Source organism: Meriones unguiculatus, chromosome 4 (genome assembly GCF_030254825.1).
Source record: "Meriones unguiculatus strain TT.TT164.6M chromosome 4, Bangor_MerUng_6.1, whole genome shotgun sequence".
NCBI classification, from domain to species: Eukaryota; Metazoa; Chordata; class Mammalia; order Rodentia; family Muridae; genus Meriones; species Meriones unguiculatus.
The window spans coordinates 9,237,262-9,265,043 of record NC_083352.1 but is presented as its reverse complement, the minus strand read 5'-3'; the positions used below and the strand labels follow the sequence as shown (position 1 = coordinate 9,265,043).

The following is a 27,782-nucleotide window of genomic DNA, read 5'->3' as shown; positions in this document are numbered from 1 at the left end:
TGTCATAGTAGACCAGATAGACTACTATTGGCTGTCTTGTTTTCTAAGGGTAAAGACATAGGCAATCGAAACCCTACGACGACAAACCAATACTCATGACTGAGAGGGATACAATGTGTTCAGAAATGAGTAACCTGCCTTGGCTGCAGTTTTCATGAAAGATTAGAGATGTGCAAAGGGCTGTGCAGTCAACAGAGGATCCCAGGCTGGGACTACATACTCTCTAGTCTGTAAACTTGATGAAACAGCTAGGCAAATGACGTAATACATCCTCTGGGCATAGCGTCCTCTGGAAACATATGGAGAAAGCATAAATAAATGTATAGGTTTGGCGAGGACTGAGAAAATAAAGCACAGATGTGAGGCTGAAGACAAACCGAACAGCTGTGTTTTGAGAAAGAACCTGAAGGCACCCAGTGCGGTTCTTCATTTAGGGTGAGGCTCTCACACGCACCACCCCAGAAAGCACTCCTCTCAGACTGTATGTCTGATGGGAGAGATGGTACTAACTGTACGGTTACAGCGTGACAAAGGAATGCTAATTAGATAATAATTGTAACGGGGGTGACTAGGGCTTTAGGTGTTTTTCCTGACTCCAGGAAACAGCTTCTGACTTACCTCCGCCTCTGAGACCTCTCTAAGTGAGCTGTGTGGTTACCTGGATTTGGAGATGTGGGGGGACAAACCTGGTTCTTGCCTCCTTCTGTCCCCATGATAAGTGGAAATCGTTGCTCCTTGAAAGGATGGTATCCGAGTGTCTACCTCATGTAGAAGTGGTAAGATCTGACACACCAAATTCTTTGCTTTAAATAAATGTCTTCGTGATTTACGATTTGTGACTGATTTTTCCTGATTATATTATATTCCTCTATACGTGGAAGTGTGTGGACATTTCTCATTCAAAAGGTTGAAAAAGCTTCAGAAGCTCTAAAGAAGTTTGTTGTTCTGATCATTAAAGTATGCCAAAGATGTGGTCGGTTTCATTCACGTACTGAGTCGGTAAGGGCTGTTTATGCCTTTCTGATTGTTACAAACAAGCTTTTAATTCATGCTTTGTATCCCTTGGGGCCATGGCATGCTTTAATTCATTCATAGTTCAACACTCTGGTTAACTCTGATAAAAAATCCTGCTCACACGGCCTCCACACCTAGTTTTTTCAGAGGCTCTCCATCAACAGCACCTTGGTCTACTAAACTGCGCAGGAGAGACCCCCACAGCTGGGCAACGCGCAGTGAGATACTTCGTAGCCCTCGGTCCTGAAGGGGATGTCTCCATCAAACCCATCCCCTCAAGACTCGGGGTTCTGTGTGGAAAAGCAGAAAAGAAGTGAAATAACAGTAAGACGTAGAGGTAGAGGTTAACCTCAAGACAATGCTGTTTCCAGACATGATCGACAGACTATGAACTCACAGAGACTGTACAGCATGGACAAGGCCAGCACAGGTTCAAACCAGTCAAAGATCCTGGCACCGAAAGGAGGAAGTGGGCACAAAGTCCTACCCCTAAACAAGACGCTAATTGCAAATAATACCTGCTGGGAGAGGAGAAGTCACTTTTGTCTGATAGAGTGTCGCCAGGCAGACGCCACAGCCAACACCATGTTGCTGTGCGTTTGTAATTTCGTTTTGTCACAATATTTTTGTTCGTTCTGATTTTTATTTCTTGTTTTTTGAGAGATCAAGAAAGTGAGAGTATGAGAGTGGAGATGGGGTGGGGGAGAGAGAAATAGAAGAGTGAGTAAGAACATGAAGTTGGGTGGGTAGGGGATAGAGAGGATTTATGAGGAAGAGAAAGAGCATGATGAAAAGATACCGTATAAAATATTGTAAATAAATTAATGCTGTATATGACCCAAGCAAGCCTTCCCTTCCACACTTCCTCTGATAGGGCTGTGGTCAAACAGTTTTAAGACAAAGTTCATGGAACCAAACCTTGGAGCAACTTAGTTCTGTGAGTCTTCTGTATCTGCTTGGTGTCCCCCATGCCCTCTCGTTTTTTATTTTGGTCTCAGAAGTCAGAAAGCTTTGGTATTTTGATTAAAAGTAAACAAACAACCTTCTTTTTTCCTTTAAAAATTCATTGTTTATTTAACCATCATTCTCCGTATCCATCTGGCAAACCATAGAACTATGGATATCCTGGTGACCATTTTTTCTTGGGTATACATTTTACTTATTTTGACACTTTTTTAATTGATAAATAATAACTACTTTTTTTGGTTTTTCATAACAGTTTCTCTTGTAGTGTTGGCTATCCTGGACTCACTTATTAGACCAAGGCTGCATCAAACTCATAGAGATCCATCTGCCTCTACCTCCTAAGTGCTTGGATCAAAGAGGTGCACCACCATGCCTGGCCTTTATATGTACATTTTCAATATAGTGTGACACTTTAGCAATACAGAATAATTAAATGTGACTTTTTAAAACTGAGAGATTAAGTTGTTACATGATATTGACTGAGGATTCAGTGTTATCAGGGAAGATACATAGGTGGAATCTTAAAAGCAAAAGATTAAAAAAATCAAAAGACGATGAATTTTCAAGACTATTCTAATTGCTATAAAGACAACACCATAATGAACCACTCTGCCTTATTAGAAAACAAAACCCTGAGCAGTTACTATTCAGATTTTGGGATTTCTCATGGGTTGACCAAGTTCCTTCTTTACTATTACTAGAAAAAAAATTAACTAAAGAAAGAAAAAAGACAACTGATGGTAGGTAGAATTAAATCTGATAAATTTTTATTTTTAAAGTGTCAGCAGTTTTAACTTTCTTGAAAAAGTTTTTTTTTTTTCCTAAATTTTAATGTAGAGGAAATTAGGTTTTGGAGAAATAATAGCCACAAAAGAAAATTCAAAGTAACCATAGCTAAAACTGTGAGCCTGCCTTAATAATATTGTTTTTATATTAAAAAGTCTACTCAGGAAACCACTCAGCTAGAACCATACGTTTCAGTGACGGAGGGAAGGATGGAGTTATTATCTAACTGCTGCACCTATCAGCTGACCGGCCTCAGGAGGTCAGGGACCACCTTCTGTTGCACCGCAGCCTGCTACAGTGGCAACATAAACCGCTCAGAGGTGCCTCTCATGAATAGAGGGCCACGTGTATGCAGATCACATTCCGCAAGATGATAACCACACACAGCAAACCTCGGCTCTGTCGACAGTCCCTGTCCCAAAAGCTTTGGTTCTAGCACTAGGCAGTGCTGGGGCTGCTGGAGGAGGCCTTTTCCTTACCTGGCAGCAAAGAGGTGGTTGGGGTCAGACCCCTTAGCTAGAACTCAGCTCAAACCAAGAGGAGTGTGTGCACCACACTGGGATGGAGAGGTGCCAGGACCCAACCTGGACCAGAGGCGCCATCATTTATGCCTCTTTTTAAAATTTAAATTGTATTTTTAATTTTTTTACATTATTATTATCATTTACTTACAATTTATTCAATTTGTATCCCAGCTGTGGCCCCCTCCCTCATTTCCTCTCAAACCCACTCTCCCTCCCTCATCTCCTCCCATGTCCCTTCCCCAGTCCACTGACAGGAGAGGTCCTCGTCCCCTTCCCTCTAACCCTAGCCTATCAGGTCTCAACAGGACTGGCTGCAGTGTCTTCCTCTATGGCCTGGCAAGGTGGTCCACATTGATAGCTTTCACTAGAAAAGCTTTTGGGATGAGCTCCTGTCTTTTCAGAATTGAGGATGCCGTAATTTCCCACAGCTTTCATATCACATGGACCTCTCCCAGGGCCCCGGAGGAGGAACAGAGAACAGAGCTGCCCCTGATACCACAGCACAGTTGCAGGATCACACCTCTCCCAATTAGCTCATTTCCACCCACAGACTCATAAGTTCCTGGAGAATGACTGCTTCTGACATAAATTAATGAAGGTAATGCATTTCCTTATTTTGGCCTCTGGGGTCAGCAAGATGGAACGCCACAGACCTTCCCATTCCAAGTGTGAGCTTCTTGGCCCAGCTTCTAAGCACCTCCACCTCCTTACTCGCCTCCTTTAGTCCCTCAGATGCTCCAGTGCCAGCTGTGTGGTCACAGAGACATGTGGAAGGCGCCCGTGATGTGCCGCCAGCCCCTTGTGGCAGACTGGGTAGAGATCCAGACTATCACCCTCCAGACTGACACAGAGCACACTCAAACTGTGGCCCCACGCAGACCAACGCAGGGAGCTGTGTAATGCTGGGAGATCCATTGCTACCGGAAGAGGACTCCCCTGGTGGTATTTTTTATTATGGTGCCTCCTTAGAAGAGATGGAGGGAAAGCTCTTGTCAAACAAGGCAAAACACTGGATTCTGGAGCCCTGCTGGGCATCCAGATGACAAGGCCCGGGAGGGGGCCCTGTGTCTTCTTTCCATCAACATGGGCTTTGGGGGCATTGGGTGAGCTGGCCAGGGAACTTAAGGTATAACTGGCTCCATGCCTAGGGGTTCAGGTTCACACCCTCATGTGTCTGCTTGGTGCTCACCTGAAACCAGGAGGGCCTTGTCATATTCACCAGTGATAGACAGATGCTCTTCATCGCCAACATCCTTACAACACGCTGTCCTCCCCCTGATAATGCCTTGCATTGTCTGAGCTTTGTCCTACTGTGTGACAGCCTGGAGTGCTCAGCTCATGTGAGCTAACAAACCTCATCCCAGGCCTCCTGAGTCTGTGACCCAGAGAGAAAGTATTATTGACACCCTGAACCCCAACACTGGCACTTACTTCATGCCGTCACTGCACCAAGGTAGCTGAACCTGGCTCAGAACTTCAGAACTGGCTCAGTGGGGCTGACAGAAACATGGAGTCCAAGGAGAGCAGCAGCATTTGGCAGATTCTGAAGGACTTGCCAGGATCCCTTCTGAAAGATTTGTCATCTCAAAGCTTCTGAGGTAGGACCATGTCAGGGCTACACAGCCTTCAGCCTAAGCCTGATTCTTTTTACCCTGCTGCATGAAATGACCAGTCACCCTGAACCCCGTTCCCAGCAATTCCTTGGGGCCTCTCCTTTCAGTGTCCTTGAAGGGATGGTGGTGAAGACATAAAGGCTTGAATACCGTATCGAGGATCCTGCCTGACAAAGAGCCCACTGTGCACCGTTAACAAGTTCAAGCAGCCACTAGCTCTATAGCTTTGTTCCTGAGTCTCTACACATAGCTATTGCATACTCAGTGACAGATACAAACCATAAAAATAATGGACACAGACCGAGTGACTGTCAACTCCTCAAGCCTTAGTAAAGGATTTCAATGTGTATGATAATGTCTCACATTGCTTATACTAACTGTTATCACATGGTACATGTTCTGATTTTAAAATGCATTCCATCTGTTCTCATACTTTGATCTTTACTCCCAATGATACAAATGACCTGGATACTTTTAGTTAGTAGAATGCTGTAAGATAACTGCTTCTCTCCATAGTAAACACAGTTCTCTGCTTGCATCAAAGGTATCTCCATCATTGGTGTCAGTTGTATCTCAGCCATTGCCCAAATTAGAACAACCAGAAATAAGTGATGGATTTAGACTCACCCACACTGACACCAAGACACAGCAAACACTGCATAAACATCTGCCATGTGAGTTAATGGGGGTGACATGCTCATTTGTTGCAGGATGGATTGCTTCTCCTCACCTCCTGCTAGAAATGCCCCCCCTTCCTGCCCAACCCCAGTTCCACTGCTCCTGTTGAAGTCCCACAGCTTGTGCATATCACTGAATAAAAGACAGTCATGATGTGCATTGCAAATGCAGGTTCCCAGACTTCCCTCCAGGGTGTTAGGATGGTATATGCTGAGAAAGATATAGAAACTGGACAGACCACTGCTGATGTTAAGTCACAGTTGACTTGACCTGTCTTTCCCTTGGTGCCAGCTCTGAGAGATGAAGCTCTTCTAGCAGAAGCCCCACCCTTGACGTGTCCACCATAGGGCTAGCTTACAAACCCAAAGAAACTAAAGCCTCCTTCAGGAGCCATAGAACAAGCCAGGAAAGGGCCTCATATATATGGACACTTCAGTCTGGTAGACTATACAGGCCTAAGGCAGGGATGTTGGCTGTGGCCTGAGAGATGGACTTCACTCCTCAACCTCTAGAGCCTGCTTGCTCACCAGGCTACAGCAGGACCAAGGCACACATCTTCTTAGACAGCAGCAGGTACATGCAGATGAGCCACCAGAGAGCTTAGGCCTCTGCAAGATCCCCCACAGATTTGCAGGCCTTTAGGCTTTCTGATTTCTGTTACTGACAGAATCTATGGTCAGTAAGTTGGGAAGCCTAGCCAGATTGTTCCCTTGGCTTAAGAAAATTTAAACTCACGTACCATTTATTCTGTCTTAGTGTGTTTTCCCATTGCTATGGTAAAACACTCCAGTGAAAGCAGCTGAATGAATAACGGTGGTGTTCTGGCTTACAGTTAAAAGGTACCGTCCATCTTAGCAAGGATGTCAAGGCAGTGGGAGCTTGAAGCAGATAGTCGCATTGCATCAGCAATTAGGAAAGAGAGAGCATTGACTATGTGCTGTTCCCCACATCCCTTTCTCCACTTACACAGTCCAGAATTCAGGTAGGGAATGGTACCACCTAAGTCTTCTTACCTCATCTCCAGAGACCTGTCTCCAAAGTGAGTCCAGACTCTGTCAAGATGACAAGTGATACTAACCACCAATATAGTTTATCATTCTCTACACATGCCTCTTAAGTCTCACTGGGCTTAGTGATGCTCAAGTTTTATCCTTAGAAATAGGATAATGGCTCTTTCCATGAGTTTTCTATAGACTGAGGGGTAAGGACATACTAAAACCCAACAATAAACACAGGACCTTTTCTATTGCTTTATAGATGATAATTTAGTGTCAGTAACCGTGATACAAATCCCACTATGACACTCCAACCACCACATCCTACTCCTTCTTTAAGTACCTTAGGGACAAATTAGACATAAACAAATGCATTGAAATGCCACGTAATTACAGAATATATCCAACAAGGGGCTTGGCTGGCTATTTTTGCTAATTGCCCTGGGGAATAAAACATTAATCCATTAAGTGAAAAGGATAGTATTATATTGGTTTTCACTTACCTTATTGTTAGGATTAGGTTTAAACAGCAGACAGAATCAAACCAGGTCACATTGCCAGACTTCACGACAGAGGAATGTTTGCACCTGCCATGCCTGCCACATAAGCTTTGCCTAGAAAGACCTGCAAGGGGCCCTGTGTGGCTTTGAGCCTTTTCATTTATAGCAGGGTGGCTTTACGGTCCTCGCTGTTCTAGAGTGAGCCTTATTAAGCACACAAATTTAAGTAAAAGCTAGTGGTGCCAGATGGAGAACAGCAGTCCCTCCCAGGGTCTGTGTAAGAGCAGAGCTGTTACTACACAACTGCAGAAGGACGGGCAGAAAGCAGCGCATCAGCACAAATCTTTGCTGCTCCTTCCATCCTCCTCGGTGCGCAGCTCAGCCGCGATCGCCAGAGCTTTACCTCACTGAAAAGAAAACCTCCAAGGCCAGGTCACATGCACTTGTGCTTTCACAACAGAAAGCCTGGCGGGAGAGCCAATGACTTTCTGTCCCACATGTCATCCTCTGAAAGCCACGGAAGCTGCAAACTTAAACCAAGTGGCCAGAGGGTAGGGGAATGCCACCTCTCTATGCTGAGGAGATCTGGTCACAGACCCAGGCCTGTGACACACCCCTCTACAGTTGTACTGGCCCCATAGATGACTGGGTCTTCCCTGTTCAAGGCAGCCTGGAATGCCATTTCCTACCCTCGGACTTTAAACGGATTTTAAAGTAGGCATGGCCTGAGAACACTCGGAATTCTGATGTTTGTATTTGTGGGAAGGGAAGGGAGACATTCACAGGAGCTCCCCCTGCATGAACTGCTAACTTCTAAGCAAAAGCTTGACTCTTAATGTTGATTCAGAATTCCGGGACCAGCCTTACACACCGCACATGATGTATCAGTATTCTGAATGCTCTCAGGCTAGGCCCACTTTAAAATCTTTTCATTGCTGAAGGTAGGAAATGGCATTCTAGGATGACTTGACTTGGGAAACCACAGCCATCTTTGTGTCCAGTACAACTGTAGAGTGATCTGCCACAGGGCTGAGCCTATGAGCCTTACTCAGGGTACTCATCCAAGAAGCAGTCCCTGGATGCTGCCAGAGCCTTTCAGTCAGTATTGTAACTCAAATAACCGGAGCTCTCCTGACTACGAGAGACGGACACATGATTGGAATTTCTAAGTATGTACTATGCCAACTTTGAAGTAGTTTAGATAGTTGAGTTTCTTCTCTCACACAAATAGAGATACACGAAGCAAACACACAACGTATGTGCTGGCTTGTGGGTTAATTACTACTGCATGCTGTATTAGAACCTCTGATAACTAAAGCACAGTGCAGGTGTGCGAATAGATGTGGGGATAGGCAGGATGTCTAACAAGCCCAGCCTGAGCTGTGCTTTGAATCTCCCAGAGCAAAGGAACTCTCAAAGTAACTTCTCATTCCTGACATCTTATACACATTTAATAATTGCAACAGTGTCTTTAAAGTATAACAAAAACAAAACAAAACAGTAACAACAAAACGAACAAACAACAACACAACCAGGCGTTGCCTTAGACACACAAAGTGGTAATTTGATCCTACAGAAGGAACAAGAATGATAATAATAGTCTTTTAAGTCCTCAAATCTACAGTAGTTTCAACTAAATTGAGAGCCCTCAAATTTTTCTGTCTAATTTTAGTTTGGATATCTTTTTTAAAGACCCCCACAATCCTTACTGGTGTCAAATAGCAAGGCTGCTTCCTCACTTGTGAACTGGGACCAAATGGTCTAGTCTCTTAGGATCAGACCCTGGCGTCAGTGTGACTGTGTGTGTCCACTGCTTTGCACAAAACAGACAAAGGGAAAGACACTCACAGAAAGTCCGTACCTTTGAACAGAGTCAATCCGTGAAAGTTGCCTTTGAGCTTAGTCAGCCTCAGCTCCATGGGGCAGGCCCGACCTTCTATACATGTCCTTTGGGAAATGGGAAGTTAGGGTCCCACTACAGTGATCCCTAAAGTGACCAATACACAAGAAAATGAACTGTACAGGTGCCGAGGTGGGATCTTGAGAGGGGTCTGTATGATTCTAGGCCAGTAGCGACAACATGGCTCTCTGCACCACTCTGCCCTGCTCACAGGGGCAGAGCTGACTTCAGCCATATTGACCGGGTTAAGAGGAACACAGACAACAGTCTGCGCCTTTAAATAACTCGGTGAAACAGGACAGCCTGTTACAAAGCCAATCGTTTTGCCACAAAAAGGGCAATTTCTGTACATGAAAATGATAAATTTAGAAAGTCACTCATACACACCCCTGGAAATGTACAGTCATGTGTTTAATTAAAAATTTCAAACCATTCAAAACACAGTGGTACTAATTGTTAAATCAAGAGTAAAGCAAAAGTTGGCAAGGTAAGTGAAGGTAAATGAAGTATCTTACTTAACATGCATGGCTCTTTGAGAGAAATGACAGCTCATATATGTTTGCAAACACATACATGAATGATGTATTCACACAGGGTGTGCATATACATGTGATGCACATATATACGATACATGTATACACATGTATGAGGAGCATCTGCTTTCTGTCTCTGTGTACTGCAGCATGATAAAGTCATATTTTTTTTTTAAACTGCCTGATTTAAAAAAGAATTTTCAAAAAGTTACATGTTGGCCACAAAGTAATTACATAGCTTAGTTAACCAGATACTTTACACCTACCAAATTTGGCTTTGGTAATAGAAGCGTTTGGTGGATAGCTGTAAATTCATAGCAGCATGGCTCTGCTTAGCTGTCGTAGCTCATAGGTGTGAGTGGCCGTCTGAGCTCTTGGGCTCTCTTCTGCAGCCCGAAATGCCCCCTTTGCACAGCTGCAGGGACACACGCTCAGCTCCATCTGGTGAACTCCTCACCCATCCTCTGGCCAATGTGGACACAGTGTCGAGGGCTGTGAAGACTGTGCCGTGCTTTCACGGCATCGGCTGACAGGTCCTACAGGCTGCCTTGTGCTGTTTGTACTAGGAAATTATTATTATTATTATTATTATTATTATTATCATTATTTCAGGCAGTTTTCATGGTCCACCTCCAGCACAACTGCCAATGAGAAAGCACAGTGAGAACAGCTCCAAGACAGAGAGCGGCCCTGACCCCATCGCTGGCCTGAAGAATAAGTCAGAGCCGGCACAAGACTGCTGTTTTGTAAACTTGGAAATCTCAGTTAAAAAAAAAAAAAATCTCCTTTGATTTTCAATCTCTTCTGTTTCCTAGATCACAAATTGTTTTGTAGAAAATCAGGCTTGTACCAGCCTGAGGAAGAGAGGAAGACAGCGTTGCTCTGTACGGTCAACATGTATAATGCATGTACAGCACAGTGCATAGGGCCAGAGAGATATAGCCAGTTCCTGAGTGTCTGGAGGTAGGGTTATTCCAATAATGGAAAGGCTTCTGGTGTCCACAGGGAGGTCAGTTGCTCTCAACTCCATGAGGGCATGGGAGAGCCCCTTGTCAAGGAAGGTTGGGGCAGTAAAACCTGAATATTTTGGATTGTGGGATAAGAGAAGAGGGAACCTGGGAAATCAGGAGAAAGTATCTGATCTAAAGCTGAGATGCCTTAACTCTCAAGCCAAGTATCTGCCTTCTCCTTGAACCAAAACCCTGTACCATTGTGCAGTGGGGGCAATACAGACTGAGACCCCAGAAATGTGTCATGGGGCATGTCTAAGGAATCCAGGACGGAAATGCAAAGAGCATGAGAACTGTTTTGAGGATGCCTGGAGGTGGAGAGAACTGGCAAGAGTGGAGGGAACAAAGGACACGGTGTCACGCACACTAGACTTTCATAGGTAGAACCTGCCAAGTTTCAGGGACAGAGAGCAGCCAGGAGCATGTAGATGTCTGGGCTATAATACTGCAGAGGACCAAAAAAGAGAGGCAGCCCCAGTCACATGACATAAGGGACAGAGTCTGAGGTAGATACCAACTCTAGGTAACAGGAAAGGTAAGTGGCAGGCAGCAACAAGAGAGAGAATCTTAGAGACTTTCCACGGCTCACGGCCTACCAGGCTTTCTCACATCTCTTCTGTGTGTTCCCATGGCGGTGAGGCTCATGGTGCTTTCTCTCTAGTCGCTGATCTCTTTGCTACTAGCTGCCCTCATGCACACCTTAGGTGATGGGAACTAGACCAGGCCACAGAGCCACAGGACCAGAGTGGCTACTGTGCACTGTAGGGATGGAAACTGGTGTGTGTGTGTGTGTGTGTGTGTGTGTGTGTGTGTGTGTGTGTGTTTGTGTGCGTGTGTGTGCGTGCGTGTGCATGCATGTGCGTGCACTCACAGAGGGGGGAGGGCTTGTCTCCTGCTAGTGACTAACAATCTCTGTTGAGTATAGCCAGTGCACATTGTCCTAAAAAGCCATTGCTAAATGCTCATGACCTCCAGCATCTGAGACATGACTAACAATTGGATTTTGCCAGGTTACAATGAGAGCAGTTATAGTAAAAGCAAACACAACCTGTACATAGAGCATCAGTCCTTGTAACTGCCTGTTGGGTCCTCCTGCCGGGGTTCTGAGTTGGGTCACCTCCTGTGCCATACAGGTCACGGAAATCTATGGCAGTAACCACCCATCATCTGCTCACTCCACAGCTGGTGACACAGGGAACCTTGTTTGATGTTGGAGGGGGCATTTACTCCAGGGACAGATGAGCCCCGTGAGTTAGTGTTTCCTTCTTGGAGCCAGCAATTCCCAGCACACAGGGTTCTTCCAGGATCAGAGGCCTCGGTGTGGCCCTTTGAACAAAAGCGAGCTCAGAAGAGCCAGCCAAGTTTCTCACGGTAAAAATAACCTGTAATACAGTTTTTTACAACCTGAGAAACCAAGACATTGGGATGTTCCTCTGTCCACATGCTGTGACACCTCCCTGCCACATCAGGTTCTGTGTGTACCCCAAACAGCGCTTTCTGCCTTGCCCAGGGACTGACAGCCAGCCTAGGCCCCTCCCTTCTCTCTGCCTAGAGATACAAGGGCTGGACCCGGAGGAGTCACAGTTGCCTAGCAACCTGCCCACACTACATCACAAATCTGCTACCTTAAATATCCGGCTGCCACAGAGGCTTTTTTGGAAAGTTCCGCTGAACATTTTTAGAATGAAGTCTAAGGTTGCCAAGTGAAGTGAGCACAGATGCCGGGGAGCTGCACAGGACACCCCACCCCATAACAGCTCTCCTAGCTCCACGCTTCACACAGATGCTGGGGAACCGCACAGGCTTTTTCTACACACACACACACACACACACACACACACACACACACACACATACCATCGAGGCTAGTGCCGTGTCCCACACGGGGGTCCTCTGAAATCACAACCTAGAAAAGGACAGCCTGGCCAAAGTGCTATGGAAGGACATGTTTAAGCATGATGTAAAGGCACTAGTTCAGGCACACATGTGCTTAGCTAAGCAGTGTTTTCAGAAAGCACGAGGCACTAATTACTGCTGAGCCCGGCAGATACCTGATGAATCAAGGATGTGTCCCGCCCTGCTTAGAAAATGGGCATCAAATACACAAATGGCTCAGGAGCCTATGTCAGCGATGGCACTCACAGTAAAAAGAGAGTGAGGTGAGCGCTCACACCAAGGGGTTGTGGTGATGAAGTCTAGGGCAGGTTGTGCAGATGAAGGATGTGGGGGTTATTCTAAATGACATGTGGGTTTTTTTGGTAGACTAGAAATTTCTCAAAACTGAAATAAAAAAATATGTTAACTATTTTATGTGGATACTTGTTCTGCCTGCATGTATGTTTTGCAGAACATACATGCAACATCTGTGGAGACCAGAAAGGGCATTGGATTGCTTAGAACTGGAGTTCTAGATAGCTGTGAGATTCCATGTGGGTTCTATGTACCCAATCAAGGTCCCCTGCAAGAGCAGCCAGTGCTCTAGCTTCTGATCTATCCCCCAGGCCCCAGTAAATGCCCTTTTCCCTATCTGCCTCCTCCTCCCATAGAGATGCAGATGAGGAAAAAGAGAAGAGACTGCATTTTAAGTCTGAATGAGATTAACACTGGCTCTAATCCAGACGGCAACGAGAATTCCTCCTGCTCTCTCTTGCAGGGGTGTCTGAGTCTAGAAAAAGAAGAACACCACCAAGAGCAAGAAGAAGAGGAGCAAGGAGAAGAGAAAGAGGAGAAGGAGAGGAGAAGGAAGAGGAGAAGGGACAGAGTGTGAATAGAAAGCCCGGAGACCCTGGAAGACAGAAAGTAGAGGCACAGTCCACATGACTCCCAGGGCCCTGCAATTCGGTGCCACTGTCCACAACAACAGTGTCCTCTGTGTCCACTGTGGTCTAGTCTGTGCACACACACGTAGGACAATGATTCCTTATATGCAAACTGAAGGTTTCCCTTATGCGCAGAGTTTGGCTATATGAGTTGAGTCAATATGACCAGTAGCAGCCATCTGTCTGCTCTGACATCCTAGCAGTGGTTTGCATTCATATGAGCTCCAGAGGCTGGCCTGTGGCTTAGCTGTCTACACCTGTGTCCTAGAGAGCAGGCAGGATGGGGCTGAGCAGCTACTGCTTTGTCTATACTTCTCCCAGTCTTAATTTGTCCCTAGTACACCTGTGTCAGAATCAGACTGGCCCAGCTTTGGGGCATCAGTCACACAGCACTCAGGTATAGGACACAAATGCCACCTCTGGCCAAGCCACTGGCTGTGCCTCTGGATTTGATTTAAAACAAAAGCAAAAACCTCTAGGAACATGAAAGTCACCAGATTTGACCTCAAAACTAGCGAGGTGAGACTCATCCCTCCAAAACATAAACTAGCTTCATTGTAAAAATGCTCCATTTGTGAAGGACACCCGTGTAGGGTTGGTATCAGAGGAGACAGGAAGATCTTGATCGTCCTGCATCTCCAATGAGCTCAAATCAAAGCTAGATGGCAGGGAGGCCATGCATGAGTGTCCACATGCAGGCATGGGGAAGGGAACTTACACACCCTTTGCTATAAATGTTCTACTGTCGGGACAAGACAGAAAACTGTGACTCCTAAAAGCCAGGAGCTCTTCTGAGGGATCTTAGCATTTCCACGATGCACTCTAGGCAAGAAAAGCATCCAAAGGAAAGGTAAGGCCTTCCTCTAATGGAGGTGGGCAGGAGGTGTCTAGCACAGGCCACGGCGAAGATATCATCAGTCATCAATCCTACCACACTCACCACAGGAGGCAGGCCCTCTACCAAAGGTGGGCCCCTGGACAGAACGTCAGGCCACCCCCACCCCAGAACAGAGACACTTTGAGTATGTCATTGCAGTGATAACCGTCCTGTTATCCCACTGATATGTAGCAGAATTGCGCAGCCTAGTAAAATCCTGGCATGTCCCATCTAGCTTCAAGAGCTCCATATATGCGGTGGCAAAAAGGTAACAGAGGCAGCTCCAACAAGGCTAGCACTGTGGGTATAGTTGACTTGACCAAGCTTCTCCTGATTCAGCATCTGACGCTCCTGATGTGCCCTCAGACTAGAGGGCAACTGGCTTTTAATCTCGCTCTTGTCCCTAAGGCACAGATACATAGTATTTGTAAGGGCTCTGCCTGCTTGCTTGTCTTGTTTACCTTTCCATCTCTCCTCCATCCTAAGCAAGGCTATTATCAGCACCAGATCCCCAAAGCCCCTGTACAACATCACCCTTACTTACTCATTTCCTAAGCCACACCTGATACCCAATACATCTTTCTGTATCCCATTACAGGCATTATAGGCAAGGCTAAGGACAGAGGACCACATGTCAACGTTCTACCTCTGAAGGCGATTCCTTGTATCTGGGGGATTTTTGTCTTGGGGAGCACAATGCAGGAAAGACTGGAAGACATCTGCAATCAGGGGGAAGACCAAGGAAGGAAGGGGCAATCTTTACGCATCACTGTGACTACTTAGGACCAGTGAGAAACAGTATCAGGCTGTCTACCTATGATCCCTGGAGACCAAATGACAAAATAAATATTAAAGGGAAGCAGATTTGAAAGAATAGACTGTCAGCTGAGATTCAGACCTTGGATGGATGACTTGGGCATTGTTATATGTATCCTCATCTCAGAAACAAGAGAGGAAGCCCAGAGCACATGGTGCTTGTTGCCCCAGGGCACCTGCGCCAAGCCACGGTGTGGAAGCCACTGCTGTCCTTAAGACTAGTGTCTTCCAAGGGAGCAGGGAGTGGGAGCTGGTTGGGGTCTCAGGGAGGTTAGAACCAGCATGCCACCCCTTCCCCTAGATTAACTCCCTGCACTCAAACCTTGGACAGCAACGATGAAGCTTATGATCCAAGGTACAATTTCTTCTAGAGGGGATATTTTTAAATGACAGAAGCAGTGGCTAGGATTAAATTAGTGTAGATTGCCCAGACTTGAAAATCTGTGAGTTATCATCATACATTTAAAGAAAAAAAAAAAAAGTCCTAAGAGCAATCTCCACATCGCCCTGAGCTTGCACAAACAGAAGTGGTGCTGGGGTATTCATAGTTAGTGAGTCTATTTCTGTCTTTGCTGTGACTGTGATGAAAGACAGAAAGAAAAAGTAAGCAAGCAGAAAAGGAAATGAAACAAAAGATTGCCTGCCTGAGCGCAAGTGTGGCTCTGATCATCCCCTGCCTCATCTCGAACGAGGGAGATGCATTTTGCACAGATAATTCACACTGTGATGAATGACACCTTGTAGTTGATCAGTTAGAATAAATGTGTCATCTGGATAGCCATGGACTGGCCTAGGACAAATCCCACCCTCACTTGGCCGCCTTGCTGTGCCGCCTTGCTGTGTTATGCGGGGAGTTGATAGACGCAATCCCCTGTGGGTAAACGGTCTCTTTGAACCTAATATCAACATCATTTGTTTTGCTGTGAATTTTCTATTTTATTTGAATGACTTTCGCAGTCATTTAAAATGGCCCTTTCACATTTCTCTGACACACTCAATCTTTAAACTATCTTAATTGAGCCATCAGTTTGTTATTGTTGTAGTCTGTGGAATGCACATTTTCCCTTTTCTGCTTATTTCCTTCTTTCCCTTTTATATGCTTTTAAGAAAATAAAATCAGCTTTGAATAAGACACACTCGAAAAATGAATCTGCTTGAAAATGAAATCCCTGAGAATATGCAACCGCCTGTAAAGACAAGAGATGAAAAATCTACACAGGACCCAATACCACTCAGAAGTATTTCTCTTTTACTAACATTGTGCCGAGGAAAGCCCCAGACATATCCCCCTAAACCTTAACAGGTGAGATTCCGTCACTTCCAAACATTGCCTGAGGTGACCTAGCAATGACTGCAGTAAGTGTCTGTAGTATCCCAGCCCCAAAACAATGAGGACAGACGTACAGATCACCTCTCCTGGAGTTACTCCCACACACCTGCAAAAACTTGGAAAAGGGATTTGGGGAGATGGCTCAGTTGGTTAAAGCACCTGTCACAGAAGCATGAGGACCTGTGTTCAGAGCCGCAGAACAAAGATCTGGGCATAGTAACACATATTGTAATCCAGGATTTACCGAGATGGCCAGAGCCATCGGATCCCTATAGTTCACTGGCAAGATAGTCCGCTGAAACAATGAGCTCCAGGTTCAAAAATAAAGATGGAAAGCAATCTAGTAAAGGCACTCAATGTTGCTTTTAGGCCTCCACACATACACATGTATAAACACACACACACACACACACACACACACACACACACACACGCCTACACACTCACGAACATGCACACATGCGTGCACGGTCACACAGCTGGAAGAAACCTGACCTGAGGCTTTCACGTAGTATCAGCTAGTTATTTCACTCTGAGTCAGACATGAAAAAGAGGATGGAACAGGTAAACTTCAGACAATGACATCCCTTTCTCAGAGCCTCATTCTAGGTCCTAGTAGTAGGGGCAGTTCTATGCAAAGACACGGTCATGACGGGCTTTCTTTTCACATACTCTGAGTTCAACACAGAGTACCCACCCTGGCAACTTCTATATGTGACAATACAGAAACAAACTGTGCAGATTCCAAAGCCAATGGGGCTGTGCTATTGGCTCTTGAGATGTTATGCGTTTCATCTTAGCAGAACCAACCCCACCCCACCCCTCTGATTTTGTGATTAAACATGATGTTTCTGAACCATGATGACTACTGTCCTGCATGGTGTCATCCTTTGGTGTCCATGAATTGGAGAGGAGGGGAAAAGAACAGAGGATGGATGGATGTGGTGTGATCTTGAAATCCAGTCTCAAAGTAAAGGCACTCAAGTATTAAAAAGCAGGCAAATCTGACTTCACATCCTCTAGAATGGCTGGGATTTCTAAGGACCAGGGTCACTGTGAAGCCTACTGTGGTTGGGGTGGGCAAGCCTCTGTAGTTTAAAGGCATGATAATTCATTACTGAAGTTCTCATTTCAAGAGCCAAGTGCAAAGCAAGTGCTGCTCCACGGAAGAACACGGCAGAACCTTCTAGACAAAGATGTGAATAGGCAAAGTAGATCCTGTGGTTTTGGAGGGGCCCCTTAAAGACACAGGCTGGGAGGAAGCAGGTTACAAGCAAGCACATATAAGATACCAAAGACAGAAACAGACAGAAAGCCTGTTTCTCTCCGCCATTCACCTTAGCCCTGAGAAGGCTGTGCAGGCTCCTGACAGCTCTTTTGTAGCCAGCCACACAGCCCCCTTCCTCCAAGCCCTCAGCTGCCTGTGTTACACCAACCTCTCCCTGATTCCCAGCTTGGTATTTCTGTAATCATCATAAAATAATGTTTAGGGAGAAAATGAATACAGACTCTCCCATTCTACTAGAGCCAGATAATAAACTGTAATAAAAATCACCACGTGCAGCTTCCGAGAGTGTTTTATTCCATTTGAACATTTAATGGCACTTCACTGAGGTAAAACGCTCCATTCAGTTTACCTTCTACGTATTTAGCAAATGAATGGTATGTTCCAGAGGAAAAGTTAAAAATATATCACAATCCCAATATGTCAAAAACAATATTTACATAACAAAAAGGCAAAAGTCCAGCTAAGTGGAAACACATTTCTAAAGATAACATAAAATGCTAGCAGCAACAATGTATAGAAATCCTTTAAGTACAATGAGGAAATGGCAGACCCCGAAGCACAGTGGATGGTTGTCTACAACTACAATTCCAAGAGGACAGAAACAGCCAGAAATTACTGCGGTGTACACTGTGCCTTGGGGACACAAGGAAATACAAATTAAAATGAGATATAATTATTGCCTTTTATTTTAAAAAAATCATTAAAAGCGGACTATAATTTAATGTTAAGGATGATATTGTGAGAAAATGACACAAAATTTTCACGGGGACATAAATTTATTTGAAAAATATAGAAAAATGTTAGCCTTTAGATACCAAGACTAGTAAAATGCTTGTAATATCTGATCTACCATTGTGCCTTTAATAAATAGTGCATTTAATGAAATAACTGGGGCCAAAGCCAAAGAGTTGTGTGGGACGAGATTGTATCAGGAGTGCAAACAGTGGTAGAACCACCTGAAAGGCTGCTGTGAGTGGTGGGCCCCATGCACACTGCTCATCAGGCTGCCCTGACACAGGGCAACGAGGAGCTGAAGAGAACTGGAGCAGACAGTTGCTAGCTTGCTCCACTCTCGCTTTATGCCCCAGGCCAGAGAAAGTCCTCTTCTGTAGAGATGCCACCTATACCAAGGAGTGCTTGTAACACAGAGGAGCCTTCTTGTGGTACCCGCCATCCCTCATTGACTTCCCCAAGTCACCTTCCCAAATGGACCCTATAAGACCACACCCCTTTCCTCTGCCATCTATTTTTTCCCACAATCCATCATCCCTTGTTAACTCATCATAGAAGTTCCACAACTAGACCACCGCTTTGGTTTGTCACTGAATCACCGTGAAGTCTGTATCTTTAGGAAAGTACTCATCCCTAATTCCCTGACTTTTCTGATTAACCTAACTTTTGCCACATTTATTTACAGACTGAATTTATAAAGCACAGGATAGGAAGGGACTAGTTTCTTTTTCTTTTTTTTTTTTTTTTTTTGGTGTTTGTTTTTTTTTTTCTTTTTTTGCAGTGACATGAGACTTAAAAACCTACTTATAACATGATTAAAGCCAGTCATTACCTATGATCACTTGAAATTTATTTTGTGAGACATATAAATGTAAACACAGCACTGAGTAAATAAAGTTGCATTCTAAGCCAAATATATAATATGTCAGTTACATGTGTGTATGTGTTTTTTATACACACCTATGCAAATGTATCAAAACAGAACTATAAAAGAATGATTGCCTTGGGAATAATATTTTATGTTTTTCATTCCTATATTCAGTCAGAAGTTATCTGATATATAAACAATAAATTCAAAATAATTATCAAGAGTTTTCAGCTTTTTCCAGCTTTCAAAAATCTCTTACAGACACCAACATAAGCCAAGGGAATGCGTCCTAAGCAGGGACGCAAAACAGAGTAGCCACATCTTTAAGAGGTCACTGAAAAATCCCGTCAAAAGTAGAGCAGAAGATATCTCTAGGCAAACAGAAAGTGACACCATGTACATCCCAGAGAGACACATTAAACAAAGCTTAGGAGAGTTTATCAAGAAAGGTAAAATGACCCCACCCTCACAAAAGAAGTAGAACAGATGAAGAGAGGAGCAAAGTAGACACGAGGAAAGAATACCCAAGTTAATAGCAACCTATAAAGTAGCAATAGCGCTGTCTTGCTAAGATTAGAAACATGCATAATGAGCATATCCAACTAAACAGAAATCAGATGTATACACGAAGGACTTAAAAACATCTCTAGGTCTTTCTTAGCTTGTCTGCAAACTGAGAATGCTGCACCTAGGCTAGAATCTAACAGCCAAGAATGGCAACAGAAATCCTCAGCAAAGTCCTTAAAGAGATGCACTAAAGCACACAAATCAGCCAAGGGAAGAAAAGCAGGGCAAAAGCAACTACTACTTATCACAGTAGTATGCTAATAATAATAATAATAATAATTCATTAAAAACAGGAAGCAGAGTCGTGGCACACACTTCGATCCCAGCACTCAGAAGGCAGAAGGCAGACCTCTGAGTTCAACACCAGCCTGGGCTTCAGAGTGAGTTCCAGGACAGCCAAGGCTACATAAAGAAACCCTGTCTTGAAAAAAAAATACCAAATAAAAAAAATAAAATATGAGAAGTGACATGGTGGATTTAAATAAAAAGGTGTCAGAATTACATTTAGTAGCCATACCTTGAACCACTTCAAAGCAAAACAACCCTAAACATATGTGATCATTCATGTTCATTGTCAGCTTGACTGGATGTGGAATCACTTAGGAGACATACTCTGGGCGTGTCATCTGTGAAAGTTTTAAAGTGAAGGTCAGCTGAAGAGGGAAGACTATGCTATAGGCTTGAGGCCCAGAAGGAAACAGGAAGCCAGGAGAGATGAAGCTGATACCAGCATCCATTGCTCTCTGCTTTCTGACTTTGGAGACCACAGGTCACGTGCCTCAGACTCCTGGTATAGCTGCCACACCTTCCTCCCATGACGGACCTTGTCCCCTCAAACCATGAGCCCAAACTAAAACTAATACCAAAAATTATATCTGTCAGATAGTTTTGTTCATGTCAATGAAAAAAAAGTAACTAACTCAATGGCTTAAGTATCTGAACAGAGACATTTGGAAGTAAAATGATGGAAAAAGAAATACTATGTAAGCACCAACTTCAAGAAAACTGGCAGGCCTAACATTGAAGTAGGTTTTAAAGCCAATATCACCAATAACATGGTTATTTCACAATGACAAAAAGGAAATGTGCCAAGATATAGTTTATATGTCCCATTACATGACTTCAACAAATAAGATTTAAAAACTGACAAATCTACCAATTAATCCTTTGCATACTGGTAAATTATCCCAAAAATTTTCCTCTGTTTTTACAATTATAAAACGTAAAAATAATAATGTCTGCAAGTTAGACTATATCTTCTCAAAAGTTTGCCACTTCTCCTTGTGTGTTGGGGGAAAGGAGTTAACACCCACTAGTTAACAGTGAAAGAATATCTGTGAACTGTGGTCCTCTTTCATATGGATGCAATATAAGTCATCAGCCCATTATGTCACTCTTAACTATCTGAGTGGGGGTTTTGTAAAAAATGCAATTGATATAACTTATAAAAATAGTTGTAATAGTTACTGCATGAAAATTTGTATTGTTGATGTGTTTTCTTTATTTTTCTTTTTTAAAATTTTTTTTCCTTATTACAATTTATTCATTTTGTATCTTAGGAGTAGGCCCATCCCTCATCCCCTCCTAATCCTGCCTTCCCTCCCTCTTCTCCTCCCATGTCCCTTCCCCAGCCCACTGATAGTGGAGGTCCTCCTCACCTTCCATCTGACCCTAGCCTATCAGGTCTGTCTTGGCTAGATTTCGGTCAACTTGACATAAACTATAGTCACAGGAGAGAAGGATACCACAGTTGAGAAAGTACATCCAGAATATTGGAACTGGGCCAGCTGTAGAGCATTTTTTTTTCTTAGTTAGTGATTGATGGGGGATTGGTGGGGGAGGGCCCAGCCCACTGTGGATGGGACTACTCCTGGCTGGTGGTCCTGGGTTCTCTAAGAAGCCTGGCTGAGCAAGCTGACTGGAGCAAGCCTGTAAGGCCCTCAGTTTCCTCCCGTGTTCGAGTTCCTGTGTTGGCTTACTTCAGCGATGGACTACACTGTGGAAGCGTAAGCCCAGTAAACGCTTTTCTTCCCCCTTCCGAAAAAAACCTGACAAACCCGAAACAAAATAAAGTTCATAAAGCAGATATATTATAAGAAATTTTCAGTTAAAACGAAGATGAATACCAAATGTACAAGTGAGATAAAAAGAAAAAATATCTTTGGAAAACTTAACAGAGAAAACTAATGAAGAACCATCACCTAAAGGACTCAGACGGAGCGACACCATTCCAGAGCCAGTCCAGCACTTGGAGAATAAATGATGGAATTACAGAGCGAAAGGGCTGCTTCCCACAGTCACAGTGAGGCCAGATTAATCTTAGTTCCAAACCGAGGAAAGATGTTCAGAAAACAGTCAGTCTGTAACAACATGAACCTGCGCCATGCTATCAGATGCTGCACAGAGCCGTGAAAGGAGAGTGGCAAAACACTGCTGTTCCTCAGAAGTTTCACGCTGGTTTGTCACTCGAAGACCAATCATTAAAACACCGTATTGAAGAATTACGAATGAAAACTAAATTAAAAGTGCCATGGTAAGAAAAAGCATTTGATAGAATCTGACTGACAAAACCTTTAGAGGACTGCAAGTGGAAAGACTTATCTTATATATCTTATCTGAAGAGATATATATACTCAAAGCTGTGTGGCAAAAATCCACCTCACCACAGACACACTGGGAGGCTTCCTACCTGAACGCAGGGCTACAACGCAACACCCAGCATATCTACCTTACTCAGCCAATATGAGAGTCCTGACCACTGCAACCAAGCTGGACAAACTGACAGATACACTCTAAATAAGTAAATACACACATACATACACACACATATATACATACATACACACATGTACATACACACATATATACATACATACACACATGTACATACACACATACATATATACATACACACATACACACATATGTACATACATATACAAACATATACATACATACATGCATACATACATATATACATACATACACACACACATACATACAGGCACTTGCAGTGATTCAGTTATAGCTGCAGATGGTCCTAGAAATCAGCAAACTATTAACTGAACTTAGCACATAAATATATTATCAACATAGAAAGTTAACATTTTATTTCTATGTAATAGCGATAAGCAAGTAGCTATTTTTAAATTCCATTTTATTTATACAAAGGCATCGTTTTTATTTGCATAAGATTTACGAGTTCAAATGCCTGCAGAGCATCTAATGAAGATATGCCGACTGCACAGCAGCGAGAGAAACGGGAGGCACTTCAGGATACCCGGGGGAGGAATCTGAGCCCATGGATGGTCCAACTTGGTAAAGATGTGCACTCACTCAAGGTAGCTCATATATTCACAAACTCCCCATCAGGGTGCAAGGACACACACACCAGAAAAACAGAAGCTGGTGCTAATTCAGAGCACAAAGCCCATGGCAAAGAGGAAGGTTTCTGTTAGATCAAGACACATTAGTGACGATGATCATGGCCGTGTAGGTGGATACAAAGGCCCCAAGGGCTGAGCTGGTACAGGCCGTCCACATGCAGCCACGGACCATGAGAAGAGCTGTTCTATCAGCAGCCACCAGCGCTGCACCAATCGGACCTTCCTGGGGAGAGTCAACACTCACCTGACATGCAAACAACTCCCAAGGGAAATCAGACACATGCTCACATACCACACTCATTGCCATCCACAGTGAAGCACACAGCATACCCACTTACACACATGTACATATTCTCTGCAGAGCCATACACATGTTCACTCACAGCACATATACACACTCAGCACACACTCCACACACAGTCAACACAATCATACACCACACACTCTCTTAGCACACAGTCACATACATGCACAACTTACCACATACTTTCTCACTATACTTAGTTACACACATGCTAAAACACCACATACACAGTTACAAACATACATACCAACTCACCACACACAAACTTTATACACACACACGCAGAATCTCACTGCACAGTTGCGCTCACACAATACTTTCTCACCACACACAGTGACACAAACATACACACACACCAACATACAAACCCATCACACAGATTCCCACACATGCCACACATTCAGCACACACACCTGATCTCATGGCTGTCTCACACATAATATACCCACTCGACACATATACTTTCTCACTACACATATTAATACATATATGCTCGCATATTCACACACAGAATTCCAGATACATCACAGATGTGAATATAAGGGCAAAAGACCGAGGCTTTTAGAGCCTCAAAAGATCTAAGTGTAAAGGACAATACAGATGAGCTGGGCTGGATGACATTTGTGAATCTGTCGCCAACGATCCCACTGGGAGAATAAAAATGCAGCACAAGAGTGAGAGGGAATCTACAAAAATTGCATTTAAACGCCCCTTTCACAGAGGTCACATATCAGATACTTACATTATGGTTCACAGCTGTAGGAAATTTTCGCTATAAACTGGTAAGAAACTTAATTTTTTGGCTGGAGGTCACCACAACATGAGGAACTGTATCAAAGGGTCACAGCCTTAGGGAGGTTGAGAACCATTGATTTAAAGGGTCTTTTACTAGAGGACATTACAAACAGATAAGCATCGTAGGAACAGGGTCACGTAGCCCAGGTAGGCGCAACGTAACGTTTCCTCTCAAAGGGACAGGAACAGCAGGAGAAAGATGCTGCCCCAGGCACAGGCCCCTGAGGACCACGGCATGACATCAGCTCGCACCATTCAGAGCCACCCACATACAAGGGCTACATCATTGGGTGTTGATGGTGACACTTGGGCTCCTGAGCCTGCCAGTGGGCATGCAGAGGGACGGCCTGGAAGCTGTCTACGTACCTGAGCCTGGCAGCCCACTCATGCTGCAGCACACAGAAGACACACCTGTGGATTCCCCAGGAAAGACACAGAAGGATTCACAGCAGCAGTATTAGTTGTGATGTTCTCCAGCAGAAAAAAATAAATAAATGAAAGAGGAGAGGGAAGAGAGGGGATGCCAGCATTTCAATGATGGACAAACCATGGGGCAGCTGTATGAAATTAAAGGCAACAGAAATCTCATGGCAGCACAGGCATGCATCAGACAAAGGAACGGCATCCAGGAACACCATCCCATCCTCCAGCACACTGCACACCATCCACACACAGGAAGCAGGAAGCACTTACTTGCAGGGGGTGTCTGGGTATGAGGCAAAGCCCAATTTCCCCATCTGGGCAATCTGCTGCTTCCATGTTTCACTGCAACATTTAAGTGAGACTCAAGGGAAACAGGAAAGCTGAGTTGTCACAGTGTCCACAGGAGCCATCAGATGTATGCTTCCTAGGACTCTCAGATCTGAGTGGGCCATACCAACCTGCCCTGACAACATCGGATCCTCAGATCTCGGCAATCCATGTCTGCTTCCCTTGCCCACATGGTACCCTCATACTGAGTGGACAAAAACCACTGATTCCTAACACAGAAGCCCTTATATCTATGTAGGCCACAGCCTTCTGCCCTGATTATACAGGACCTTCAGACATGGCTTATCCATGTCCACCTCTCCTGACTATTTGGGGCCATCACACCTGAGTGGCCCATGCCTATCTCCTCTGGCCATGTGGGACCTCAGACTTGAATGGACCCACTTTATCTGACCACATAGGACCCAAGCATCATGAGCTCAAGAAGAGAAAATAAACGAGAATGGTCAAGGATTAAGTTTCCATTATTTGTGGGAAAGGGGTATATATAGGAACACCCTGTTTTCTGGATCATCCAGGATCATTAGGAAGATAAAAAAGACCTTTGGCTTACTGGAGAACTATACCAAACATGGTACCTGTGGCATCAGTCATCCCTATGGTGGAGAGAAGCTTTTGTAAGCCCAGGACAGAGGTCTTGCAAATCTGTACTCTTCAGTCCCTACATCCTTAACCATCTCTAGATTTTCGCAGTTTCCTGCTCAAATAGAATCCTACAAGTGTCACTGGATGGCTGATCAGCACTCTGGCTCCATCAACAGCCACTTTACCTGTTCTCCTATTTATTTTTTTCTGATCATTTACTCTGCTCCATTGTTTTTTATCTTTTCACATCATGTGAATTTATGTCCATATTCTCAAAAGTGCTCCCCAGCATGAGTGCAAACACACCGTTTGGAAGTCCTCTTCCTTCTCTGCCTCACTTAAAAGTTCTCTAAGCTTTCCCCCTCCATTTGATTCTAATTGCTCACGTTCTTATGGTGGGGGGAAAAAAAACAGTGTAACTGCTCTAGGATACAGCATAGAGGGGCTGGCCTAATCCTAGGTGTTCTGAAATCTCACTTGGTCGTCTCACCCTTCCCTATCTGGGGCAGAAATCTCATCCTACAGCCTAAAACCTACTCTAGCTCCTGCCAGCACGTCTTGGTAGGGGCAGCCCTTTCTGGGGTATGAACACGGATTTTCAGAGTAGGAGGGCTGAGAATACAGGAGCAAAAAAAAAAAGATCCAGTGTGGACAGTATGCAGGGTACATGTGATAAAATAGCAAGATAAGGGTGTAAAAGTGGCACAGAGGTCTGACACCTAGAGCTGTGTAGAAGAATGACTGCCATACTGCCGAAAAGATTAAAAGTGCAGTGAGATCCAGAGCAGTTTGAGATCAAAGGAATTAACAGGATCCAGATTATTAAGTATTAACAAGAGCAAGAGAACTAATGGGACCCGAGGGACTCGTGGGATCCAGAGTGCTAGTGTGAGTGAGAATACTTAGGAGACAACGGGACAGAGAGAGCTAAAAGGCCCCAGCACCATGATGAGATTCAGAGTGTTGATCTGATGGCTCTCACTGAAATCAACCACACGCTTGGATTCTTTCTCCACATCCTTGAGCTTGGTGATACAACAACCGAGAACTAGTCCATCTGTGGGTCTGGAAGAAAGAAATCCACAATTTCTTTCCAAATGAGAGTTTGATAGTGATGTGAAGAGACAGCCCTAGCAATCGAAGATTCCAATGCAGGGACACTAGGGAAATGTCCCCTACAGCCCCTATGTCCAGATCTAGCAGAGGACGATGGCCGTGTGCTAGCATACATCTCACTTTAGTTCATGGAGGATATCTGTCCCTTCAAATGACCTTTTGTTTCATCTCTATAATATCTCTGTGTGAACAACAATGACAGTTGGGTGAAGGTATTTGTTCTGATTCCCAGATGAAGGAGGAAATGTTGGTGACAAGTGGTTACCTCAAGGTCCCCTTCCTATCCCTATGCACATCCCTTATCCTTGCAGGCACAGTAAGGCATCATGAACTACCCATGAACCACCTATGGCTACCCATGAGCTATGTATGAACCACAACATAGGAAAGGGGTCTTTCCTGATTCAGTTACACTTATATAAAAATTCCCACTCAAATGAAGTCCAGACCTAGGAGGGAAGGGAAACGGTGGCATCCTTCACAGGAAATGTGACCCTTCTTCCTTTCCATTGTATTTATCTACTTTGCTCCATGTCCTCTTTCTTCTCCCCAATCTCCTGCCTCCCTTCCCCATGCTTCCCCATAATTCAGTATCTCCTGTTGTCAGCATTACAAAGACTTAGTGTCCCTTTCTTCCTGCACAGGTGACAAGTTTCTATGTCTCACAGAATAGCCTCTACACATTTTACCCTTGAATAGCTGCCTGTCACCCAAACATTTCCCACAGGGCTTTGAGAAAAAGCACATTTCAGTATTTGCCCTTTTCATTCTGATAGGCAGAAATGTCACATCTTATCTACTTATGGCAATTTTACAGAAGACTTTCTACTTCAGGTCCAAGGAATTCACCAACGTCATCTCTCAGATCCCCCTTCATCTCTCTGTGTGGGTACATCACGAGACGCTTCCTGTCAATTTCTATAGCCAGGGGATTTGCTGACTAAGTCTATAGACTCATTTCTTATTAGATTTAAAATTATGAGATATGTAAGGCTCAGAACTCAATCTT

The 27,782-nt window shown here is 44.3% G+C and overlaps 1 protein-coding gene across 5 annotated transcripts in view; it reads right to left on the bottom strand.

The window, feature by feature from the left end:
- Dlgap2 (DLG associated protein 2) overlaps positions 1-27,782 on the bottom strand; it is a 715,977-nt gene that overhangs the window by 385,389 nt on the left and 302,806 nt on the right. The window contains exon 2 of one of the 5 annotated variants that reach the window (XM_060381434.1): positions 8,938-9,063. The exons of the other annotated variants lie outside the window; for them this stretch is intronic. Within the exon in view, the coding sequence (XP_060237417.1) occupies positions 8,938-8,995 (58 nt within the window). The 5' untranslated portion in view covers positions 8,996-9,063. The remainder of the gene's footprint in view (positions 1-8,937; positions 9,064-27,782) is intronic. 5 annotated transcript variants of the gene reach the window in all.